Consider the following 23,824-nt stretch of genomic DNA (forward strand, 5'->3'; position numbering starts at 1 on the left):
CTTCCTGTAAACGTCCGGGGATGCGCAGGCATGGTTATTGCGCGATGGTGGCACACGTGGGCCTTGTTTTCTGAGTGTTCATCCTTGGAGGCCCCAAGGGTGATGCGCTGGGCACGCGTTTGCTGCTGCACTGACCGTTTGTGAAATTAGCTCCCCCTCGGACACTCCTCCCTGCGTGGAAGTTGCATCCTTGTCCCTGCCCCTTGCGCCACGGCCAGTCTCTCTGCAAAGTGAAATTGAAAATCCAGCACAAGATGGTGGCTGTGGTAGTGGGGGAAAGTGATGCCTGGGCGCTGGTCAAGGAGGACGGGCAAAGCTAGCATAGCTGACGCTCGCTCGGAGACGGGGCTGCCGAGGAGGGGGAGGGGGAGGGGCGGGGCGGAGCTCTGGAAGTGGAGGGTCAGGACATTAGGAGTCCCCTGAAAAGTGGGCCCTCGAATGATCTTGTAAAACATGGCCTCCCGGCTGCTCCTGCTGTGGAGGTCGGGGTGGGATAAAGCGGACGTCCTGCTGCTGTGAGCTCTGGATGGAAAGGCGGTGCCAGGGCAATGCCATTGCAGCCGCTTAGATGGGACACGTGGTTGTGACTTAATTGCTCCTAAACGTATTTTTAAGTGTTTTAAAGTAAACAGGTTTTTCAGAATTTAAGATCTGTTTTCCAAAGTGAAGTCTCAGACCTTCTTTTGGTCGCTGTTTAATATGAAATGTTGGCCCCCGTTTTAAATGGATTCATGTAAATAGAAGGGGAGATAGCAGTCATCCTCCGAAAATAAGGCTTTGTGTGCCGTGGTTAGGTCGTCCTGGTTTACGATTTGGGTTTTTGGTTGTGAAGTAGAAGAGGGTTCTAGTAAACAAACAAACACCTATGATGTTCAGATTCAGAAACTCGATTTTGATGGTACAGCCAGAAGGCAGGCTCACCGGGGAGGGGTGACTGTATCTCTCACTGGAGTCATAGGAGGTTGTCATAAGCCACGGCGTCACCTGGAAATTGCCACTGGCCAGCACAGCCGTGCAGAGGCCTGCCTAGAAGACTCTGGTCAGCTTGTCAGGGATTTCTTCTCTCAGAAGGCTGCTGAGTGGGTGTGGCACCCGAGGAAGGGCAGGTGGGTGGTCTCGGTAATCGAGACAGGTGCCCCAGACATCTGCCCCCAGTATGAACGAGCCTCCCAGTGAGGTGCTCACAGGTGCCTCTCCCCAACGGCTTGGGATTTGCGCTAAAAATGAAATGTCTTAGGCTAGGATTTTCATGCTGCACTGGTTTGCTGCCGCTGTGTAACAAACGTCCACAGGCTCAGTGGCTTTACAACAGCACTCACTGATGTGTCGCAGGTCCTGTGGGTCAGAGGTTGGCGCTGGGGGCTGGATTCTCTGCGCAGGCACTCCGCTGGCTGAAGTCTCGGGGCTGCCCACTGTGTTCTCTGCCGGGGCTCAGGGTCCTCCTGCGAGCTCACTCCTGTTATTGGCATGATTCCATTCCTTGCAGTTATAGGACTGAGGTCCCTGATTTCTTGCTGGCTGCCCTCTGGGGCCTCTCTCAGCTCCTTTAAGCCACCTGCATCCTTTGGCTCGAGGCCCTTCCATCTTCAAACCCACCACAGGGCTTTGGATCTCTAGATGGCTCTGCCAGCTGAAGGAAGCCTCCTGCATTAAGGGCTCAGGGAGTTGGGTCAGGTCCACCCAGGTGACTGTCTGTGTTTAGGGCACGTAATCATACAGCATAATCACAGGAGCAGTGACGATTTCATCACGGCCGCAGGTGCCGGGGGTCAGGGTACAGAATCTTCCGGGGGCTGCCTGCTGCACGTGCAGGTGTTCTCTCGTACGTAGACTTCTATGCTGTGGGAACGCAGGTTGTGTTTTTCTTTTCCAACACTTCTCTCCTTGGACTGGACTCCAGCCCATCACGATGACTCTTGCAGATTGTCTGTCCTCTGGCTTGGTTGTCACCCCTGAACTCAGGGACAGCCAGAGTGATCATAGCTGTGAGTGCCTTTCTGTGCCTTTCTCACGTGGACTGTTCTTAAAATATGTCATCTGAGAAGAGGTTATGTGAAAGCCATGGGGATGAACATAGGGAAATTACAGTGATCGAAAAGTCCCGTTTGTGAGCTGTCCTGCACCGGTCAGCTTAGGAAAGGTGCCGCTCCTGTGCTGGGGGAGGGAGGTCGGTGACTCACCCACGTCGCCTCCGTAGTCAGTACCTGGATCCCCGCAGGCCATCCTTGCTTTGCAGAAGACCCTGCACCCCTTGTCCTGCAGCGCAGGTTAGTGGGAGTGGTGTCCTGCCCAGAAGCCCCGCCTCAGAGCTCTGTCCTTTCCTGTGGAGTCACTACTCCTTTTAAAAGCTGACCCCTGCTCCCCTGGGTCTCTTCGGGGGAAGATGGGCTGCGTCCTAGCCTGCATTCCCAGTGCCAAGCATGCACCAAGCCGCTGCTGAGTAAGTGTCTGGTGAGTGAGTGAATGAAAGAAAGAAAGGAAGAGAGAAAGACTCTGGCAGCTTAGAGGGGCAGGTGAGGTGCGGCCAGTCTGCAGAGTTTAAATAAACCAAATGCTAAAAATAACGTTTGCTGTTTGTCTTAGAATTTCTGCAGACTTGATTGCCAACTCTGAAGTTATTTAAATGCAGAGTGAAGTAAAATCTCTCGCAGTGTATCTGCCTGAAGAGCGTGGTTAAATCAGCTTTATGCCTTGTGACAGGATGTAAAAACAAAACATTCAACAGAAATTCTAGTCTCCGTTAGAAAGGCATCTCCATTCAGTTCCAACGGGTCTTTTTCTTACTATAAAATTAATACCTGACATGAAAAGTTAGAAAACTTGGTACCTGGTGAGCGTCCTGTCACCTGTTCGCACGCACGTGGCCTGGGCTTCCTTCTGAGGCCTGTGTTCCCTTTGCTGGTGGGAGGGGACGGAGGCTGGGCCCCGCCCTGGCCTGCGAGGCGGCGCAGAACTTTGTCCTTCTCTGCACTGACAGGGTGGACTTGACGGAGGGCTCTGAGGCTCCCCCTGGTGGGGAGTGGCTTTGCTGATCAGCCCCGTGCCTTTTTATTGTGGGTTTGTGCTCAGTTTTAATTCCCAGATCAGCTGCTCCGAACAATCATTTAAGCCCTCTGTGGTTTGAGATCAGAGTTAATTTCCTGAGTGATAACATGTGGATGTAGGTCGTTTATATCTTTTCATGTTTGAAAGAGATTTCAGGTGATCTTAACGTTTCTGGAATCCTGGGAATCTGAAGGAATGGCTAGAATGCTGGTAGTTAAAGGGAAATGAAAAATCGAACGACTTGTGTGTTTTCTTTTCTTCCATCCCTTTAGCATCGGGAAGCATGTGCGAGGCCTTGAGCTTGCCGGCTAGCCTGCATCTCGGGTAGCCTGGCTCCCGGGTCTGGACGTGGCTGGCTTCATCGAGGGTTCTGACTTCTGAGCCTCAGAGTCCCACCCGTGGAGCAGGGCCTGCCCTGTTGCCCTCGCAGGGCTTATTAGAGAAAGGAGACGTGGGCTCGCTTGCGTGAGTGGTCACGTGGGGGAATTAGGGCTGCTCCTTTGCTTTTCTCCTCTCTTCTCTAAAGAAATGGAAACCAAACTTCTTGTTGCCAACCGGATACAGACAACTTTCCCTCTCAGGCCAAAACTTTTCTCTTGGAGAGACTGCTGAGGACTTGCAGTCGGTGTCTTCAGGGCAGGCAGCGGGCACAGCTGGAGACAGACCCACCTGATGCGTGGAAATGCTTTCTCCTTTTGAGCCAAGGGAAACTTTTCTATTTTTAAAAATTTAAACAATGCCTGAGTCATGTGTCCTCTGGGTTTTTAAGTAAGAATCTTGTCTTCCCAGAGCTTTCAGGGTTTTCCTGATGTATTTATCAGGTATGTGTGTGCTGCGCTGTGTAACTTGCTTAGAGTTGTTTGGGATTTTGGTCTTGTTCTCTGCAGAGTGGAAGGAGTGGAGTGGATGTTATGCTATTTCTCTGAGCTCTTGCAGCTTTTAGCACACGTTCTGTGTATAATAGTGCAGGAAGCAAAAGTGAGGGCCTGGGAAGGTCAGAACTAGAACAGCAGCACCCTCTGTGGAACATGCTGTGAGGATGGGGGGCTCTAATTCTGTGCTGCCCCGTATAGTAGTCACCGGCCCCGTGTAGCTACTGAGCACTTGAAATGTGACTGATGGGATTGAGGAACTGGATTTTAATTGTTTTTAATTTTAGTTGAAATTCGAATGGTCTTATGTTTGGACAGCGCCGAACTGCAGTAACTTTAGATTCCTTGCTTGGAACAGAGATTCCTTACTTGATTCAGTAACTGCTGCCTGAATAAATCCAAACTCAAACAGCAGCAAAAGCTGCGCTACTCAGCAAGTTGCCACTGGAAAGCTCCAGAAAGTGTGTTTCTGCGTTTCTAGTATAAATCCTTTTCAGAGGGCTGCTGTTTCAGTAACACATGAAGCATAAAATGGGTTCCTACGGCTCGGGGTGTCTGGTCCAGCAGGCAGGTGGTGGTTCTCTGCACCTCTGCACACGGGCTAATGACATAATCCAGCCTCTTCCCACCGGGCAGTGTCCTTGGGCAGCAGCAGCAGAGCACAGGGACTCCAGCATGGATGGGGTCGGCTCTCTGCCCGAGGTTCCTCCCTGGTTCTCAGAGCAGGCCCATGAAACGGGTAGTTTTTCTCTTGCTTTGGAGACAGAAAAGCAAAGCCTAGACAGGCTAATGTGATCTGGCCAAAGTTGCTGCATGTGGAAATGTCAGTGTAGCTGTGACATTGGGCGGCTGCAAACCGTTCTTAAACGAAGAGCTTAAACGAAGTTCCTGAAACGAAGGAGCCGTCCCCAAGACGCGGGGATGGAAACTAGCAGCTTGCTCTGCAGACCTGGCTTCCGTGTGTCTGCTGAGGGCCATTTGCTTTTCTGCCTTCCTAGAGAGAGCAGACTGGGGGAGGGGGCCCAGGTCCTCCCTTAAGGACTTTGCCGGTCAGATGACCAATGACAGAGATGCGGGAGATGGGTGGGGCAGCGCTGGGGGAGGCCCCCCGGGGACCGGAAGCCCATCCTGCTGCTGTCGTACCAGGAGTTCCTGCTTCCCCCAGACGTCCGCAGCTGCCTGGGGGCAGTCGTGGTGGAGGCAGCCGGGCTCCTGCCATCTGGGTCATTCTTAGAAGTTACACTTTATGAAAAACGAAGCATTTGATGAATCCTTGGCTTGTGTTTTTCTGGAAGACAGTGGAAAGGCCGAGAAAGAGGACCGGCGAGCGTTTGCCGACGGCCTCCTTGGTGTCCGGCGCTGCCTTTGCTGCAGATCCTGCTTCCTCCCAAGTCCCCCGGACAGTAAGTCGTTTTCAGTCTTGGCAGATGAAGAAGCATCTCGCCCAGGGTGCACCTAGAAGATTCGAGAACGGGCGCCTCCGCGCAGGCCTGCTTGGCAAGAGAGCCCCTGTGCTCAGTGCTGCCTTCCAGGAAGGGGTTGGTGCCCCCAGAGAAGGGGCCCGAAGCAGGGACTGGGTGAACTGGCGGGGGGGGGGGGGTGCTCAGCGCCACGCAGTAAGGAGGATTTTGGTTACTGGCATCTGTTCTAAACGTAAGCAAACAGATCAAAAAATTGAAGGGTAACTCTGAAATGACTGAAATAGCAAAGAGGGTACCTCGCGTGGCTTGTGAAATGCAGAGAAATTCTGAAGTGTTGTTGCAAGTTAGCTCCTGTAAAAACGTGGGTGAGGAGTGTGTCTAAAGAGCCGGTGTCGCTCTCGAAGACGGCCTCACAAGAGACAGACGAACAAAACCTAAGTACGACATGATGGATAGAAATAAGAGTATAGAGCTGAGACCAAATTCCAAAGAATGGGGACCTGTGAGAATTGTCACAGGCTAAGGCCTGGAAGGAAGGGAAGCCTGCAAGATTGGTAAGAGGAAAAAGGGCCTCTTAGGATCAGAGCGAGCCTGTAGGAAGTAAGTAAAGAGCTGGGCTGGGAAGACGGCTCAGTGTTCCGGAGCCTTCCGTAGCAGCTGGATGCTTCAGCTTTTCCTTTGCTCCCATCAGGGGAGTGGTCTTCAGTACTTGTCATGGTGTTTAATCGTCACTGGCCCTACTGAGCCCTCGCCCCTCGCAGGAGAGGGAGAGGTTCTTGTCTCCTTACTGTGTAGGAGAGGGGGTGGTGTAGGAGAGGGCGTGAGGCTCACACTGCCCATAGGTGCGGAGCTGGCATGGGAGCCCAGGCAGTCTGATGGCACAGCCCGTCTTCTTAACTGCTGGACCCTCGGCGCAAAGAGGGGATTGTCCAAAGAGGAATAACAATAGGAAGAAAACACTTGCTTACGTTGAGTTCCAGTCTCTAGGTCAAGAGAAATGACTACTGGCTTCTCAGGAGGGGTAGCAGGCGACATCATGAAGCTCCGCCCCATCCGTGTACACCTCTCGGGCACCCCGCAGATGGACCCAAGAGGAATCTGAGTAGCTTCCTGCAGAGCCAGCAGCAGGCCCTGGTCTGTCACCCTGCGGCTCTCCAGTGGCTCCTTTACGAACCGGTGACAGCACGGCTGTGCGTGACACCGTGCCTCTATGGTTCTGTTTGCTCGTTGCTTTAAAATGAGAGACTGATTTGGACTGTGCTTTATGCTGATTTTTAAATAATGGTATTGTTTTTATAAAACAGATTTGTGCGTATTTTTTGGTAAAAAGCAGAAAGCTTTAAAAATCACTCAACCCCACCACCCAGAAATAACCGCGGACCCATTAGGTGACTGCCATTGTAGACATCTCTCTAAGCCCCGTATGGATGGACACATGCATTGATCAACAGAAATACTGCTATTACAACTTAACGTTCTCCTTAAGTATGATTTACTAAATTATTAATTTTGCTTGAAAGCGAAAGTAATGTTCAACTTCAAAAAGAAATAATAGTTTCTAAGAGATGTTGCTGAGACTAAGAATATAAAGAAGGTTAAAAACCTTATGTGGCTAAGTGCAGAGAAAAGTTAAAGTTTTAATGAAATCACTTTAGTTTGTCTGCTGCCATGTAGGTTAGCGATGTTAGCCCTTGCTATAGACTGAGTTGCCTCCGCTCAGATCATAGGTTGAAGCCACAATGTGGTGGCATTAGGAGGTGCGGCCTTTGGGAGGTGATGGGTTTAGATGAGGCCATGGGTGGAGCCTCTTCATGGGATTAGTGCCCTTATGAGAAAGACCAGAGAGTTCACTCGTTCTCTCTCCACCACGTGAGGGCACATTGAGAAGTCGGCAGTCTGCGAGCCAGGAAGAGGGCCCTCCCCATAACCCGGCCTTGCTGGCTCCTGGACCTTGAACTTCCAGCTTCCAGAACTGTGAGACATAAATGTCTGTTGTTTAAGGCGCCCAGTCTCTGGTATCCCTTTACAGCAGCCCAAGCAGACTAAGATAACCCTTTATGTAGCCTCCCAGCTCCTGATTTGCATTATGTTGTTTGTCTGCCGCCATGAGTTAGGCATTTGTATTTTGTTCTGCAGTTATGATCACTACCGTTTGTTGAGCTCTTACTGAGTGCTAGACCCCACTCTCAATACTTTGTCTGTATTCATTAAATCCTCCTACAGTGCCGCGTGAGGGGGCGCCATCAGCATCCTCATGTTTCACATGAGGAGACTGAAGCCCAGAGCAGCTGAGGGTCCCGCAGGGTTTTGTAGCGGATCCTGCCATCCTGCCTTGGCCCTGAACACTACAGTTTGCAGTCGATTAGTCTGGGTTCTGTCTTTGCATAGACTTCATGCTGTGCGCCAGGCTCTCGCCGGGACGCCGGCAGCTTTACACGTTCTGATGGACATCTTCGGCAGGGCTCCGGGGGCCGTGCTGCCCGGCCCCCCTGCGGGATGGGCTCTGTGCCCGGCCTTCACTCCACTCTGACCAGCCTGGCCTGGTAGCCCTCAGCCCGCCCCACGGGTCCACGCGGCTCTGCTGCGTTCCGTCTGTGCTGCGTGTCGAGAGTCGAGTTTGTACAGGAGGGCTCATGAGCTCCGCGTTCCCCGAAGCCCGCCGGGTGCCTGGAGAACAGGGCCCCCGCTTCACGGCCTTGGCACGCTCCCTGACGTCTCTGGCTGCGAATGCTGTCAGAGATCTGGGGCAAGACTGATTCCGCTTCAGGGACGTGGTTTCTTCCGGATGCCCGCCTGGCCGCGCCTCCCTCTTGTCCTCACCTGGTCCTTCCTGCAGCGTGGGCCCTGCATCAACCCTTCCTGGACCGCAACTGCCCTTCCACCGCAGGCCGGGCTCTGCCTTGACTTTAGGGGCAGGTCCCCTGTCGGGCCTTCGGCGCGGCCCTGTTTTCATCTTCCACCTTTTCCACGTGGACGGCTTGACTCTCTTTTCGTCTCTGTCCGTCTTCCTTAATCGGGCCCTTCTCAGGTGTTGGCACAGCGGCTTCCCTGTCCTCTCCTGCAGCTCCTTGCCCTCTTTTCACCCTGTGTTTACGGCCACGTTCTCACCGAGGTTTTCTGTAGCACGAAGCGTGGGCGTGGGTTTTCCTCATCCCGGCTGGCGTCTCCTCCCACACTGGGGTCCTTGTCCTCATGATGTTCTGGGCCCCTTTCTCTTCCTCTTTGTTTGCTGTGCCACATTCCTGGGTTGCCATCTCTGCTGATGCAACCTGAGGGTGTTCGGAGCCCTCCGACATCCCCTAGAACTTTCCCTCTCAGGCCAGGCTGCAGGTTTGAGAGGCTGCTGCGTCTTTGGCCGACCTTCTGGGACCCGTCGGCCCCCAGGTGGAGAGTCGAGTCTTGGGGCGAGTCCGTGGGCCACCGTGTTGGGGGCCTGAAGTCTGTTCCCTGAATTAGTTTAGCCTCTTAGGGCCCAGCTCATCTGGCCCAGTCCTTTCATGGCCTCGGGGTCCTCAGAAGCCTGGTGTCGTCTGCTCTGAAGTCAGCCCAGGGAACGGAAGACCCTCACTGCTGGTGTGTCAGACTGAGGCTCCCCCTGTCCTTTAGGCCCCGCTGACTTCCTCTCAGGGCCTCCAGGTGCATCCCCTGATCTTTGCACATCTGGCTGCTGCTTGCCCTTCCGTCTTGGCTCCAGTATCAGCTCTTTGGGAGGCTGTCCCTGACCATACGATATAAAGTAGCCGTCAAGACAGCCGTGGCCCCCATTTGGAATCTCTGCACAGTGTGCTTATGCTCGGGGTTGACTTTGGTTATTGACTCAGCCCCCTTCTCCGTGCCGCTGACCTAACTCAGCGAGCACGTTTACCGATTTTGTCTTGCTCCCTCTGTAGCCTGTCAGAGCAGCACCTGCTCCGTCGTGGGTTGGCAGTAAATGACTGTACAGTGATGACTTGCGTCTGCTCTCTGTCCTTCAGTATTGACTGAAAACTTTGGATCTGTTAAGTTCTGTGCTTGGCTCTCCCTTCCTCCTGCCTTTCTATTTTTGCTAGTTTTCCAGCGCTGTTGTGTTGTCCTTTTTCTTAACATTTTTTTCTGGTCATCACGGTGGGGTCTTGGGAGGTTGATGTGTGTTCTTCCTGTCACCTTGAGCCAGAACCCTGGAGCCTGTCTCCTGAGACTTGAAGAGGTAGACACGCCTAGTTGATGCTGAGCAGAATTGGTACAGGTGATTTACGGCCTCCTTTACACTGGATGGAGACATTCCTGCTGATTGAATGAAAAGTAAACATTTGATAATTAAAAGTTATGTTTTTATTTTTCTGATACTGTAGATCAAACTTTGATATATATGCAAATATTGGATACAGGGAAGTTAAGTAGCTTTAATTACAGCAGACGCTCAGATATGCTGACACTCGGGCGTGCGGGGAGACCTGGCTTTCGTGTGGCCACGCGCACTGGCGCCTGGCGGTGACGAGCGCCCACTCTGGTCACATCTGCAGGCCGCACGGAACTGGACGCAGGCTTAACGAGTGCTTGGCCACTCTTGGTGACGTGGAAGGTGATCGGCATGTCCTCCCTCAGGTGCGTTACACACATGGGCTTTCCAGTCCTGAGGGTCATGGGGACGACTTCTCCTGCCAGGACAGTGTCTCGGGGAGAGGCTGTGCAGGTCTCGCATCACCTAGCGTCACCGCCGAGGGGTCAGGGCCAGGGAGGGGGCCGCTAGCGCCCTGGAAGTGGAGCTGAGGCCCCGGAAGTCTGCAGGAGGCAGATGGGAGGGGCAGCCGATGGGGTGTGGAGGCTCCCGGGAGCGCTTCGAGCAGTGTGAGCAGAGACACACTGGAGAGGTTCGTGCCAGGACGTTTCACGCCAGACGTGAGGCTCAGGCTGGTTGTCCAGCCTCTGAGCATCTGTAAAACGGGAGGTGGTGGTGGTTCTCAGGATCATCCTCGTGAAGTGTGTCATACGCTGACTGGACAGAGCAGGCAGGTGGTACGTGTCAGTTACTTATCATCAAACTAAGAATACTGGTAGGATAGTATCACTAATGAATTTTAAGTTTCTAAGTCTGAATATAGCCTCAGAATCGTACTCAACACAACTCTCTGACAGCAGTGCCGTCGATGGGCGCTGGGACAGTGGGGAAACCTGTTAGCTGTCCCTGGTGTGGTGTGGCCGGAGAGGGTAGGGGTACTTGAGAGAACACCCTCTTCCTCACAGGTCTCTGGGTTCAGTCATCCCCATCTGCAGAGGTTTTTCTGGGATTGTAGGGTAGCTTTTTCAGGAGCCCTGTCTTTTGTGTGGGGGGGTGTATGCTAAACCAGTGACTTGGGGTGGCACTAGAACCAGAACTTTAGGGGTGAAGGGGCCTTTAGCCTTGCTGGACCTTGGAGCTGAGCAGAGTCACACGAGTAGTTCCCTTGGCCCCCAGGGTGCCGGGCATGGGCCGAGCCAAAGGGAAAGCCCACGCGGGTTTGGCCTTAATGTAAAGGCCGAAGGCAGCCAGTCTCAAAGAAGACTTAAGCACAGCGATGTCTGCCCTTTGAGCTTTGGAGTGAAGTCAGTGTCAGTAAAGCTGACATGATGACACTTTTTCTTGGCTATGATTATAAAAGCAATAAAGTACTTATTGAAGAAACTTGGAAAATACAGAAAGGAAACCACCATAATTTTCCTGTTGTTAACACTCTCCTGTTCTTAACAGAGCATACGTCTCTCTTATTTTTAATGCTACTTTAAATGTGTCATTTTTGTATGTTTGTTTAAATCTAACTCTAGATAAGTGATTCCTCCTGTCTTAAAAGCTCTTTTAAACAATTTTTAAAGATGGAATTGATATATATTATTTCCTAAATAACTAGGGAGAGACGTTTACAACTTTTCCCTTTTTGTAAACAGCCCATAGTGCATATTTCTGCATGTTTCTGTACGTTGGGCCACTTCCTGAGTGTGGCCTCACAGCCCTGTGGCTGAACGTCAAGATCGAGAGCTGCACAGCTCTGGGTTTGAGTCCTGGTCATGGAATCTTGGGCCATTTACCATCTGTCTAATGAATAGTTTTCTTAAAATCTGTAAAATGGAGAAAATATTGAATAATACTTGCCTCAAGGACTATTTGGGAGACTAACGAAAATGCTGGTAATATGGATGGTATTGTGTAGTATCTCAGGGTAGTCATCCTTTCAGGCTCTTACACACACTGCTTCCCAAAAGATTATCCAGCTCACCTTCACGAGGGTGAGCATCTCTGGAAATTACGACAGAGGATACAGCTGTTTTCATCTCAAAAATGATCCAGCTACTTGAGCTAGCGAGCAAGGCCGGGCCATCCTGCTTTCAGACTTGGCGGTTCCCTCCGAGCACCGTGGCCTGTGGGGGTCTGTGCTGTGGCTGCCCGGCGAGGCTGCGTGGCCGGTGGCCTGAAGCAGTGCACGGGGCCCAGCCGAGTGCCTTCTTGGCCACCCCCCTGCCCCGGCGGCCCTCCTGGCCGTGAGCTCCTCCAGATTGGGGGTCCTGGAGTGCACTGTGGGTTCCATAGGACACCAGTGTTGGGGGGCTGAGGCCCACTGGTCGTTCTTGCCCATGATGGCTTGAGGACGTGCCGCGTTAGTGGGGTGCTTCCCTCTAGGTTGCTCCAGCTGTCCTGGCTCTTTTGTTGGTCGGAGCCCTTTCTTTCCTGGGCTGACCGTGGCCTGGGCCCGGAGCAGCAGTGCCCCCAGCCCGGCTCCCGGCTCCCACCGCAGCCTCCTGTCTGTCACTCAGCTCTCAGGCCCCTCCCTGTGCATTAGCTTCTCCTAGGGCCTCCCTCTGCCATTAACATTTTAGAGGCTCTTTAGAGGCTCTCTCCCTCTAGAGGAGCTGTGCACAGGTGGGGCGCTGCAGGAGTGGAGAGAGGCCGAGGTGCCGACCCCGCGGGCAGGCTGATGGGGGCGCTGGCTCAGCGACGGGAAGGAACGCTCTGGAAACACACAGGCTTTCTGCTTTGCAGTTTCAGTCAGCTTCCTCACACTTTTGAGCTTGGATTATAAACAACCTTCGAAGGTCTGATTCGAGACTTTCTAAATAGTGGTACAGACATTAATTGGCCTGTAACATCATTAAAAATAAATAAAATGATTTATAATTAGCTCATTAACTGTGTCAGGAAATGGGAGTTTTAAAAAGGATCATCCGGGCTTCCCTGGTGGCGCAGTGGTTGAGAGTCCCCCTGCCGATGCAGGGGACGCGGGTTCGTGCCTCGGTCCGGGAGGATCCCACATGCCGCGGAGCAGCTGGGCCCCTGAGCCATGGCCGCTGAGCCTGCACGACCGGAGCCTGTGCTGCGCAACGGGAGAGGCCACAGCAGTGAGAGGCCTGCGTACTGCAAAAAAAAAAAAAAAAAAAAGGATCGTCCATCCCCAAAATAGAAGTAATTCAGTCACTCACTGCAGGTCTCACTGGTCGCTGCCCAGCAGAGCCCTTCTTTGCAGCTGGTGGAGAGGCAGCTGCTAACTCGGGCCGCCTGGGCTGCGGGGGCGCTGGGACTCCGGCGTCTTAGTGTGAGTGCATCCACGCGGGCTTGAAAATCTACCGTAAAACTCCAGTAGTTGTAACTCCAAATACTTTCCCCAAGCCGTTGCTTTTGGCAAAAACGCAGACAGTGAGCACTGTGGAGCTGAGGGGAGGGAGCTCCAGCTTCTGAGAAACCGCTGGCTTTTCAAGGCTTTTGAGGGTTTTAAGAAGGCTTGGAAGGAGTGGGAGAGGGAGAGAATAAATTTAACAGTTGAAGTGAGTTTCTAGTGTTTTCTGTGGCATTTTACATTGTAATCAAAAAGCCTGGTTTTCCACAAGCACTTGGAGTTGAGCAGGTTCCTGGAGGGTGTGGAAGGGAGGCGTGACTCAGGGCAGCCATAGGGCGGGGCCCTGGGGACTGTGGGCCGGGAGAGTTGGATGAGTTAATACCTGAGAGCGCAGCTCTTACCTGCAGGACTGGGAGCCGACACGTCTCGTGACCACGTTGGAGGAGGCTGCGTTCATTCGCATCAGTAACTGCTTGGCCTGTTAGCTTTGCCCCTTTACTGTCCACACTGTTTTATTTTAAATGTACTTCACTGTCCTCGCTTCTGGCCCCTTGTGTCATCGTGTCTCTCACCTGCTGTAGTGCATCTGCCTGTCCTTGTTTGCGTACAGAGACGTCACCGTGGAACAACCTGCAGGTGGCGCTGGGCTGGCAGTGGGAGAGGGAGCAGCTGGGGCTGGACACCGAGGCTCCCAGGCGAGGAGGCAGGGAAAAGCCGGCGGCGGGCGCCCCCCTCAGGACCAGCCGGCCTTCCCCGGCTTCGGTTCACATTTAGACAGAGTCATCCTCCTGAAGTGGGTCATCTCTTTTCATGAATAGCTTTATTAGCTATGAAATTAGACAGTTTGGTTCTCTAACTTAATAATGTATCTTTTGCTCTTTAAAAAAGCTCATTGAGTTGGATTTCATAAATGTTCACAGCAACCGTATACCAGCTGCTGAGATAGATAGGGAAACATTGCTGATCTTGATAAGTTGGGACCAAAAGCAAAAATTAACTTGGGACACGTACTAAAAATGGAAAAGTCAGTCATTACCTTTTGAGCGGGTTTGGCCTCTTACAAGAGTGCTATTGTAAATGAGAAATGTCTTTTTTCATTTTGCAGTGAACTTTTCTAATATCTAGATTAAAAGCATGCTTGTTAATAATGTTCAGAAGTTTGTTTTCCAGTAGTTTCACGATGAAGACTAAAATGCACTGAAAACTCTGGTCTCACTATGTTCATCTTTCTTAAAGTAGCCAGGAAGTGAATCGGTTCAGGGCTTGCTCCACTGCGTTGTATCAATTTGAGATTCTTCCAGATTGACTCTCAGAGTTGCGTGTGGTCTGTATGGGCCAGTAGCCAAGGCTAGAGTGTCTCAGAATCCACTGCGCAGAGACAAGGCATCAGGCATGCTGCGCTTTCCTGCCTCCGCCGCCTGCAGGGTTCCTTTTGCACACAGACAGCAGACCTTTCCCCCCGTGTGCCACCTGATGAGACCACTTAGGAGGCTCAAGCCGCCACCACACAAAGCCATCCAGAGCGCTGCTCCTTGCCGGCCGTATCCCTTTAGGGCCCATGGTGGCGGGGGCCCTCGGGTCCTCGGCTTAGGATGAGGGCTGCGCTGTGCAGAGGTTTCCAGAGTTCGTTCTCGGCCTCGTGGCTGCAAAGTGGCCGCACGGGCCTCACATGCCAGTGGTTCCTCTCTGTTGCTCTTGCTGCCCTCTCCCCACAAGATGCCTTGTGGTCAGCTTCTGATTCCCATATTTCTTTGGATTTGAGGTGCTACTCCTTGCAAAAACCCAACCCATTCGAAGTTGTCTTTTTTTGGCGCGGCAGAAATATTGGGTTGGCCAAAAAGTTCGTTCGGTTTTAAGTAAAAATAAGAGACGCCTTTTTTATTTTCACCAAGAACTTTATGGGACAACATATTCATTCACCGAGCGAACTTTCTGGCCAGCCCAATGTAAACTTCATCTAGACAACTTCCTCCAGATCAGCCAACCTAAAGAGATATGCACGGTTATGAAATGTACCATGAAGAAAGAAAAATACTTAGTTTTGCATTGATTTGATGCTCAGCCATTGATTGAAAGATGCATCCCAATTTTAGACATGTTGAAACGTTAAGGAAAAAAGAGTACGTTTTCGTGATGGCGGAGGAATAGCCTTGCTCAATTCCACCATTACATCAGTTACTTTGGAAAATGCGCTAATCAGGCAGCCTTGTCACTAACATCTTGTCGGGCTCTTAAATCCTAGTTTCGTAAATGGAGCAGTGAGTATGTGTTTAAATTCTATCAAGAACTATAATGCTTACTTTTGACAGACATGGCTCTTATTTGTCCACATTTAGCCCTAAGATTCTAAAACGTTTACTTAGAGAACCTTTGAGAGCCCCAGGACCAGGGGGTGTTTTTATCCCTTGTCTCCCGTTGGACGGTGTGTGGGCAGGGTGCGCTCTCCCCAGGCCCCCACGCGAGGCCCGTGCCCCCTGGGGGAGCCGCCCCTCATTCCTGGACGGTGATGTCTCACGGGACGGAAGGAGGGAGGGTCCCCAAGAGGACGTGCGGTCCTGGGGCCGCCTGCTCTGCCTGTGTTGAGCGTTGCGTTGCTCGGCCGTCGGGGTGGAGCCCAGGGAGCGGCAGCCGGGCTGCAGCCACGAGCCCCACGTGGCTCTTGGGACTGAATTAAGTGAGGCTGCAACCTGAGGCCCTCACTCGCAGCAGCCACGCCTCAGGTGCCCGGTAGCCGCTTGCAGAACGCTGTGCCGTCGCAGGAGTCCTGTCCGCAGCCCGTGCCTCCCCACTCCGCATGGATTTTAGGGCCTGGCAGAGGTGCCGGCACCGGGTACACCGAGGGGCTTGGAAACCTCGCTGCTGTTTGGGGGCGGGATGGGGAGAGTGACGTCAGGGCTTAGAAGCCTGACCGACTTGATATTCTTTTTTTTTAAATGAAGCGATCAGTATTCACTGTTAAAATTAGGAGATGAATACAAGCAAAAAGAATAAAAAAATTACAAGTAATCTTGTCATCTGGAAGTACAGTTGACTTTTTTTGTGTTGTATTTAACGTTTTGTTGTTTCCAAATGTTAAATATAATCAGTGGTGTAACGAGCATCCTCTCGGGCAGTTGTTTTCCCTCTAAAATGTATCATCTTTTCTCCTTTTCACTTTTAAATTTATACATATGATGAGTACATTCTTGTAAAAACCCAGAATTCCAGCAGCGCCCGCATGTAGAGTAGGAGGTGGCCACTCTCACCAGCTCATCCGTCACCTGCAGGAGGAAGCCCAGCCGCCTTGGCACGTGGCCTCTTAGACCTTCTCCTGAGTTACGTGCACGCGGGGCGTGTCTGTCACCTGTCTGTCACGGAGCCTCCCCTTGCTCTTCTCGGTGGGCGGACGGTGCCCCGTCCTGACCCACGGCCCTGCCGCAAGCGTGTGTGTGGGGGGTCTGGAGCCCAGGTGTCCAGGCGTGGGGTTCCGGGCTCAGCGAGGGATGCCTTTCTTTAGCCTTGAGATATGTTGTCAGCTGATCCCAGAGCGTGAGAGGTCCAGCCCGAGAGAGGCCTGGTCTTTCTGAACAAGTCCTTCCTGCTTCTGACATGTGCACTTGACGTTTGCTTTTTAATTTGTTTACACTCCGCATGTTTTTTGTTAGAATTTCTTGGTAATTATTTGACTCTCTCAGTCTTTGCGTTGTGATTGTCATTTTTGTGTTGGAAGTCTGGAAAGGCCTCCTTCAAGTTCGGGATAGCTGATGATTTCCCTTGCTTTTTTCCCCTGACTTCCATTTGATGTTTTCATTTAGTTAATTTAACTCTGCGTCTGTGTTATGTTTTCAAATGTAGAACAAGGCAGGAAGCTAACTTCATTGTTTTTCCGCTGCTGTGTCAGGATTAGGCTTGGCTACAAAGAGTGAAAGTAACAGAGTGATTGATGGTGCCCTGATCCCAGGGGACCAGCCCACCTTCTCCCTCTGCTGCCTTTCTCAGCCTTGTGGGGATCATGGTTCTGGAGGCCAGCCACAGGCCAGCACGCTGGGACTAGGGAAGGGGAAGGGGAAAGGGCTATGGGAGCTCTCCCCTTAGGAAACCCTCCGAGAAGGTCTCCCCAGGGCCTTCTGCTGGGGCCTGCAGTCACCTGCATCCGCAAGAGCGGATGGTCCCTGGCCTCTCAAGTGGCCCGGGCCCTCCAGGCGATCATTGTTCCTGCTGGTTTTGAGATACCACCTCTCTGACCCATGATGGAGGAATTTTTCCGTGATGGCCACAGCATAGAAATTTCCTCGGAAGATTTGGAGACTGAAAGCTAGTGGGGTCACGTGAGCTCTAGGAGATGCGGTGACTAAATTGTGAGTCATGGAGGAGACTTGGGTGTGGTTTTATGTAGACGTCTTGTCAGCTGTGAGATTCCTCTGAGGTTCTGATATGTGAGAAGAGTAACTGTCCTCGTTTTCAAGTAGAAAAGATCAAAACTTTTCACAGACATAACTCAGCAAAGCACTTTGGAGAACCGAATGCGTGTGTATGTTCAGTGTCGGAAGCAATGGCTGCACACGTGGTCGCTGGCACTTAGTGTGAAAGTGTGTTGTCCTAACCATCATAGGTCGTTTCTTAAAGCGATGAAACTACTTGTAATGTGGTACTGAATAAATAATCCCAGCTGTTTCATTGAGCACTGTTTACATTTTTTTAAAAGGACAGTTGGCCATTTAAGTAATTTCTGCTAACAAATCAAGTTATCCTGTACAGGGGTAAACTATTTCTTGGATGTTGATTTTTGATGACATTGTATGGGGAAGGTAGATCTTAAGTGACAAAGTCATAAGCAAAATACGCATTTTATCAAAACCTGATTCATCCCACACATACTGGTTGAATGCTCACCCGAGTGAGCGCTGTTGGGCGCTGAGATCAGGCCCCTGGAGGTCACCTTCCCGGGACAGAGCCCGGCTGGCTGCGGTGGTCACCACGCTGGCTGGAGGGCGGGGCGCAGCTTCTCCCGCCTGCAGGCTCTGTTGGACTGCCCCAACCCACAGCCGCACTGCCTGCCCCACCCTTCCCAGCCCTCGGTGCTTCCTCTCTGCCCTCGGCGTTCCTTCCACCAAGAGCCTGAGCCGGAGAAGGCAGCGGCAGGGCTCTTTGAATCTGCCCGGGCCTCGTGATGGTTGTTAGACCTTCTCGTGTCTTTTCTGCTGCACCGATGGTGCATCACCCTCCAGAGCCACGCGGTCCTCCGGTGGCCCCAGCGGTCACGCAGTGCCTCGCCGGTCCCTGCTTGCCTCGAGGAAGAGCCTGCAGGGGCTGGGCCAGAGCCACCCTGTCCAACCAGGCCGCCAGCAGGATCCCTTCCGTTCCCAGAAGGCAAAGCAAAAATATTCTTCCTAATATATTTGTTACAGCCATTGCTAATTTTTAGACGCAGTTTAATACAAATTTCAGGTAGGCGTTTCATTAGCGTATCTTCTTGGTGGAGCCCAACGCTGAAATCAGGAGGCGTGTGCTCTGCTGGCAGGCGCTTCGCTCTGGGATGTGGGCCCGCCTCGGCCTCGTTACTCATGTCTCCTGAGTCGGGAGGGGAGGCGTGCTCGCCTGTCCCAGAGAAGGGACGCCCTTCTCTGGGACAGGCGAGTCAACAGACATCTGACCAGACTGACACTGTCACACTGGGCGGTGTCCGTGCCTCCTGGGAAGCTGACGGGCGACTTTTCCTGTTGCTCTTTCACGGGACAGTTCTCTCCACCCTGCAGGTGCAGACTGGCAGTGACATTTTGGCAGATGGGAATGGCCTGTTTCCTAGATGCTTTAATGCGTTACATTTGTGGGGTGTGGGTAGGGTTTTGCCATGCCAGGTTTGCTGTTCTTCTTCGGTGTCTCTGGGCCAGTGCTTAGGTGCTCTAGGCCCATATCCGTATTCGACGTCTCTACACTTCTGTACTCCCGGTGTTATCAGAGCAGCGCTGAGCTGCGGGAGAGCGTGTGCTCTTCGTGCTTTGATGGAGTGACTTCCCAGCGAGGTGACGGCTGGTCCGCTGGCACATGCTGTTGCCCCGAGGAGCCCTGTGCTGGCTCCTGACAGCTGCCCGGTGACAGCGTTACTGTCACTTGTTAACAGGGGGAGGTCCCCGGTGTGGTCCCTAACGTGACACATCGGGTCCTGCTGACGACATTGCCGAGCGCCGGGAACCACGGGCCACGCCGCTGACGTGACGCGCCTGCTGAGCTGCTGGAAGAGATGCGGTTAAAGGCTTAGGGTGTAGTTGGCGCTGGGTAGTTGTTGAGATGTTAGAAGCTCTACCTGATAAGTCGTGGAGTTGGGTAGATATTTTGGAAAAATTACTGCATTTTAATGTTGCATGACTTAATACCTTTTTGGGTTTACTAAAAACGGGACTCATGGCTGAATCAGCAGCATGCTTGGGGTGAAGTTTTGCGTGATTTTTTTTAAAAAAATTAAACGTGATAACGTCAGGGCTCCAATCAGCGATGGCCTCACTGACCTTGCAGGTGCACCGTGAACAAGCGTGTCGAGCGTTTGTTTCCTGTGTGTGTCCCATGTGTGCTGTCAGTGGCTTCGAGTAGCTTTTAAACTGAGTGTCAGGATGGTCATTTCAAGTGAGTAGTGGGGGTGGCAGTCCTGAGGGTGAGAGAGTGAGCTTGGCCTTAAACAAGAGCTGAGGGAAGGTGAGATGTTAGACGTCCTGTCCTTACCTTTGTCGCTTGGTACTGGAAGGTGCTGTCAAGTGTTGTCTGCCGTCGGGTGGACTGTCTTGCTAGCTGTTGAGCTAACATGGTAGTATTATTGAACAAATTTCATTTTGTCTTCTCTTTTCCACGCTAATAATCAAACTTAGAATGGAAGCATTCCATTCTTCAAGTCTAGAATCTCTTCAAGTCAAGAACAGATTTGACTTGACCTAATTCCTAGGATCGGGTTATTTGCTTGCCTGTCTTTAAATCCCTAAAGGTCACCGAGGGTGACCTGTCCTTCCTTCCTGGGTCTGCAGCCCAGATCCTTGGCTGAGACTTAACTCCCTGTTGCCCCCGCCGGGGACTGGCAGAGACGTGGGTTTTGGGGCAGGGGTGTGAGGCAGCTTTTGGAGCCTGCTCCTTTCTCCAGAAACCATTGCTTTTTAGACCTTTGTTAGGAAAGACCGAGAGGGAGAGAGGGCCGAACTGACTCGTGTCCCTGCACACCTTGGTGCTGGCCTCCTTGCGGGAATCTTGAGGGGGGATGCTCCAGTGCTGAGTTGAGTGGGGCTTTCTGCCCGAGCGACGTGGTCGTGAGCCCTGGGTGCTGGGTCTAGGGTGTTGTCCGCTGGTGGGCCAGGCAGGCCTGGCTGTTGAGACTTGGGGCCGCCAGGCTCCCGAGGACACGTGTCTTCCTGGCCTGGCCTGTCTCAGACCCTTTAGTGAGGGTGCCCGTGGGTGAAGAGCACAGCCCGGACAGGGTGAGAAACCCAGTGGGTTTCCCTGCGCCGCCGCAGTTGGGATCACCCTCCATCTGTCACGGATGGAGTTCTCTCACTTCGTTCATGGAAAGTCCCTGAAATGTTTCTTTTGAATAAGCCTTTAAATGCCAGTTGAAAGTGTTGATATTTATATCAGCAGATTGGCTCCTGTTACTCTGGTGCTAAACCGTGCCGTGGAGTTTCATCCCCCACGGAGTGTTCACTGCATTATATACTTTCAGAGGAAACAAGAAACTGGGTTTAAGTGGCCAGAAATATGTTTTAGTGTCATGCTGATCTAATAGCAGAATAAGAAGTGTGTAAAAAGTTTAATTGTAACCCTAGTGTGTTTCTCTTTTGTCCGCTAGACTTCATGAGGAAATAATTGACTTTTATAACTTCATGTCCCCTTGTCCTGAAGAAGCAGCCATGAGAAGAGAGGTGGTGAAAAGGATCGAAACTGTGGTTAAAGATCTTTGGCCGACGGCTGATGTGGGTATACCCTTTGCACTTCTGTGTCGCTACACGTTCATGTCAGCCCCCCGTGGCTGCCTGTGTCTGTGGATCTGTGCAGACGTGGCCGAGGCCATGCTTCCAGGTTCCAGGGGGGTCCTGAGATGGGTGGCCGCCCTTACCGAGGAGCTGGTTAGAGACGCACATGCCCTGCCCCTGCCCAGTCAGAAACCCTGGGCCTGCCCAGGGGGGATCTCTGCCGATCTTGTGTGGTTCTGACACCTTCAAGTGTGAGGACCATCAGCTCGAGGGAATTCCTTTTTGGGACAGTGTGGTGACATTTCCTGGTTTAAGTTTACCTTAAGATGAGAAGTTTTACCTCTAATCTGCATCACGCATCATAGCGTGTGTCCCGTTTTGTGAAACTACGCACCACTTTTCCAGAGAGCGAACGCGTGTGCGTTGAGATGCGGTCCGTGGGCACTTGGAGCACGGGGCCGGCGGGAGACGGCCCTCTGGCCGGCCCCGGGCTTCCCCTCCTGGGCACGGTGACACCCGGCACTTTCGGCTTTGCCCTTTGGTGCCCCGGGACAGAGCCCTGCCCTGTGCCTGCCGTGGGCTTGTTTCAGGAGCCACGGGGCTCTCAGCAGGCCCCGGCTTTGCGGGCTGTGGGCGAGGCCAGGACTTGTTACGCCCTTTAGTGCTGAGTTGTTAAAGGTTCCTTTTCGGGGCTGGCGTTTACCTCACAGAGCCAGAGGAGTTTGTTGGACCGCTGGGCCCTCGCAGCAGCGCAGTGTGACAAGGGGCGGGGGAGGGCCGTGCGCGTGGCCGCGTCTGAGGCGCCCGCTCTCTGTTGCAGGTGCAGATATTTGGCAGCTTCAGCACGGGCCTCTACCTTCCCACCAGGTGAGGCCCAGCTGCGCCACCGCGCGGAGGACCGGGGTTGGGTCTGCACAGCCCGGTGGGTGTCTGCACGCGTGTTAAGGCTAATGTAGGTTCCTTGCATTCAAAGCTAAGGCTTAGAGACGCGAGCGAAAGGAAAGGAAGAGACGGTGAGCACGGAGGGGAGATAGCAGGAAATAAAAATTCAATGACCGTTATGGTAATTGAGAGCTTTGCATTCTTCCTCTTGCACTTAATGTGGTGGGATACAGAGCGCTGGCTCCTAGGAGCCGGGGGAAGTGAGAGCCCTGGGGGCAGGTGCGATAGAAGACGGTCTGAGATTTTGGATTTGTTTTTGAAAAATTCATCTTATGTTTTAATGAAGATTCAAGCAAACTTATACGTGAACGGTATTTTGTAAGGATTTTTATCGGATAGAAAAACGTCAAAGAAGTTTGCATTCTAAAGCCGTTCTCCAGTGTACCCTCGTCAAGGTCTCTTCAGTATCTTAGTTTTATGTGCATCGTTTTATTAAAAGCTTATATGCTGCCAAGCCACCGTTAATGCTTGGAGACTAAAGAGGCCACAGTCTCAGGATCTGGGTTGGCATTGGCAGGGCCAGCGGGGAACTGGACAGATTCGAGGTGTCCAGGAGTCCGGGCCAGCGCAGCTGTGAGGGCCTCGGGGCACGGGAGACTCGGTCAGCGTTTGCTTCCGCCTCTGTTACGAGTGGCTCGTTAGCTGCGCTCCCTCACCGAGCGGGAGGGGCTTCCCGGCACTCCGTGCGCCTCTCGGAGGACCTGCGGGCCTGTGCCGGGGCGCCGGTCGGCTGGCCGCGTGCGCAGCCGTGTGGGGAGGCGAGCGGGGCTCACACTCGCTTTTCTCCCACCCAGCGACATCGACTTAGTGGTCTTTGGAAAGTGGGAGCGCCCTCCGCTGCAGCTGTTGGAGCAGGCCCTGCGGAAACACAGCGTGGCCGAGCCGGGCTCCATCAAGGTCCTCGACAAGGCGACGGTAAGCGCGGGTTCTGGGCCCTGGGCCCGGGCGGGGGCTCTGTGCGCCCGCAGGCAGCCTGCGTCCCAGGGGGTTCGCTGATGTGGCCAGCGGTTTCTGGCTGCGCGTTTGAAGACTTCCCTACTTGTAGTGTAAACGCGCTTGTATTTTTTTGTGGTTAGGAGTTCAAGCTGAGAATGTTTAGACACCATCTGAAGTGCAAGTTGTGAGAGCGCCAAACTGTTCCTGCTCTAAAATGTATGACGGGGTCGTCTCTTAGGAGGCTGCGTAAGGAAAAGATATTAATACCCGAAACGAGACAGATTCAGAGGCTGCCTTTTGTGCAGAATGTAGCAGAATGATTAGACTGTGGCATTTATTACGTAGAACAAGATGACCATTTGCCAAGTTATACTTCAGACAGAGAAGCTTGCCTGTTCCTTTCATCGTTCCAAAACTGTACACATGTGAGAACTGTGCTTCTCTCGTGAGAAGCTGGAAGATGAGGCGGCTTTTGAAACGCGGGCCCAGGTTCACCCTAGTCCAGGGCCGCCGACAGCTCAGGAGCTCCGTGTTACCTGCCTGTTGTGTGCTGGTCATCAGAGTCTCGGCTCTGACCTTCTGTGGCTCTGCTGTTTGTCCCGTCGGCCCCTCGAGAGTGTACGGTGGGTGGCCGGTGGTCTCTGTCTTGTTTAGGTGTAGAGCAGCTGAGGAGGCTCAGCCTGATTGTCCTGGGTTCCAGAACTTTCTGGAGGACAGACCGTATGCTGAATAGATGCTGCAGGAGCTCTGTGGTCAGGTGGCCTCATTGCTGTCACACACCTCCTCAGCTGCTGGAGGCGCGTCCTAGGCCGAGGAGCAGGGTCCACCTGCTCTTTTCCATGAGTGTCTTCTGTTTCCAGGCAGCCCTCTCTGCCGGGCAGCCTCACCGGCATCTCATCACGGGCTCTGAGCCCAGCGTGAGAGCTGTGTTTAAGGTGAAAACTGGTCTATTTTGAACAAGCACCAGAAAATAAGTATTGCAGTGTTACTACTAATCTCCAGAATCTGGGGCTTCAACACATGAGCGAGGTGGGGAGGAGAGAGAGAGAGAGAGAGTGAGAGAGAGAGAGAGAGAGAGGGAGAGTGAGTGTGTGTGTGTGTGTGTGTGTGTGTGTAAG

The 23,824-nt window shown here is 52.7% G+C and overlaps 1 protein-coding gene across 2 annotated transcripts in view; it reads left to right on the plus strand.

Moving 5' to 3' along the window:
- The window catches only part of TENT4A (terminal nucleotidyltransferase 4A), a 43,749-nt gene that overhangs the window by 4,807 nt on the left and 15,118 nt on the right, over nt 1-23,824 (plus strand). For both annotated transcript variants that reach the window (XM_060092710.1, XM_060092711.1), the window contains exons 2-4: nt 20,705-20,828; nt 21,649-21,695; nt 22,565-22,685. In XM_060092710.1, the coding sequence (XP_059948693.1) occupies nt 20,705-20,828; nt 21,649-21,695; nt 22,565-22,685 (292 nt within the window). The remainder of the gene's footprint in view (nt 1-20,704; nt 20,829-21,648; nt 21,696-22,564; nt 22,686-23,824) is intronic.

Source organism: Mesoplodon densirostris, chromosome 3 (assembly GCF_025265405.1).
Source record: "Mesoplodon densirostris isolate mMesDen1 chromosome 3, mMesDen1 primary haplotype, whole genome shotgun sequence".
NCBI classification, from domain to species: Eukaryota; Metazoa; Chordata; class Mammalia; order Artiodactyla; family Ziphiidae; genus Mesoplodon; species Mesoplodon densirostris.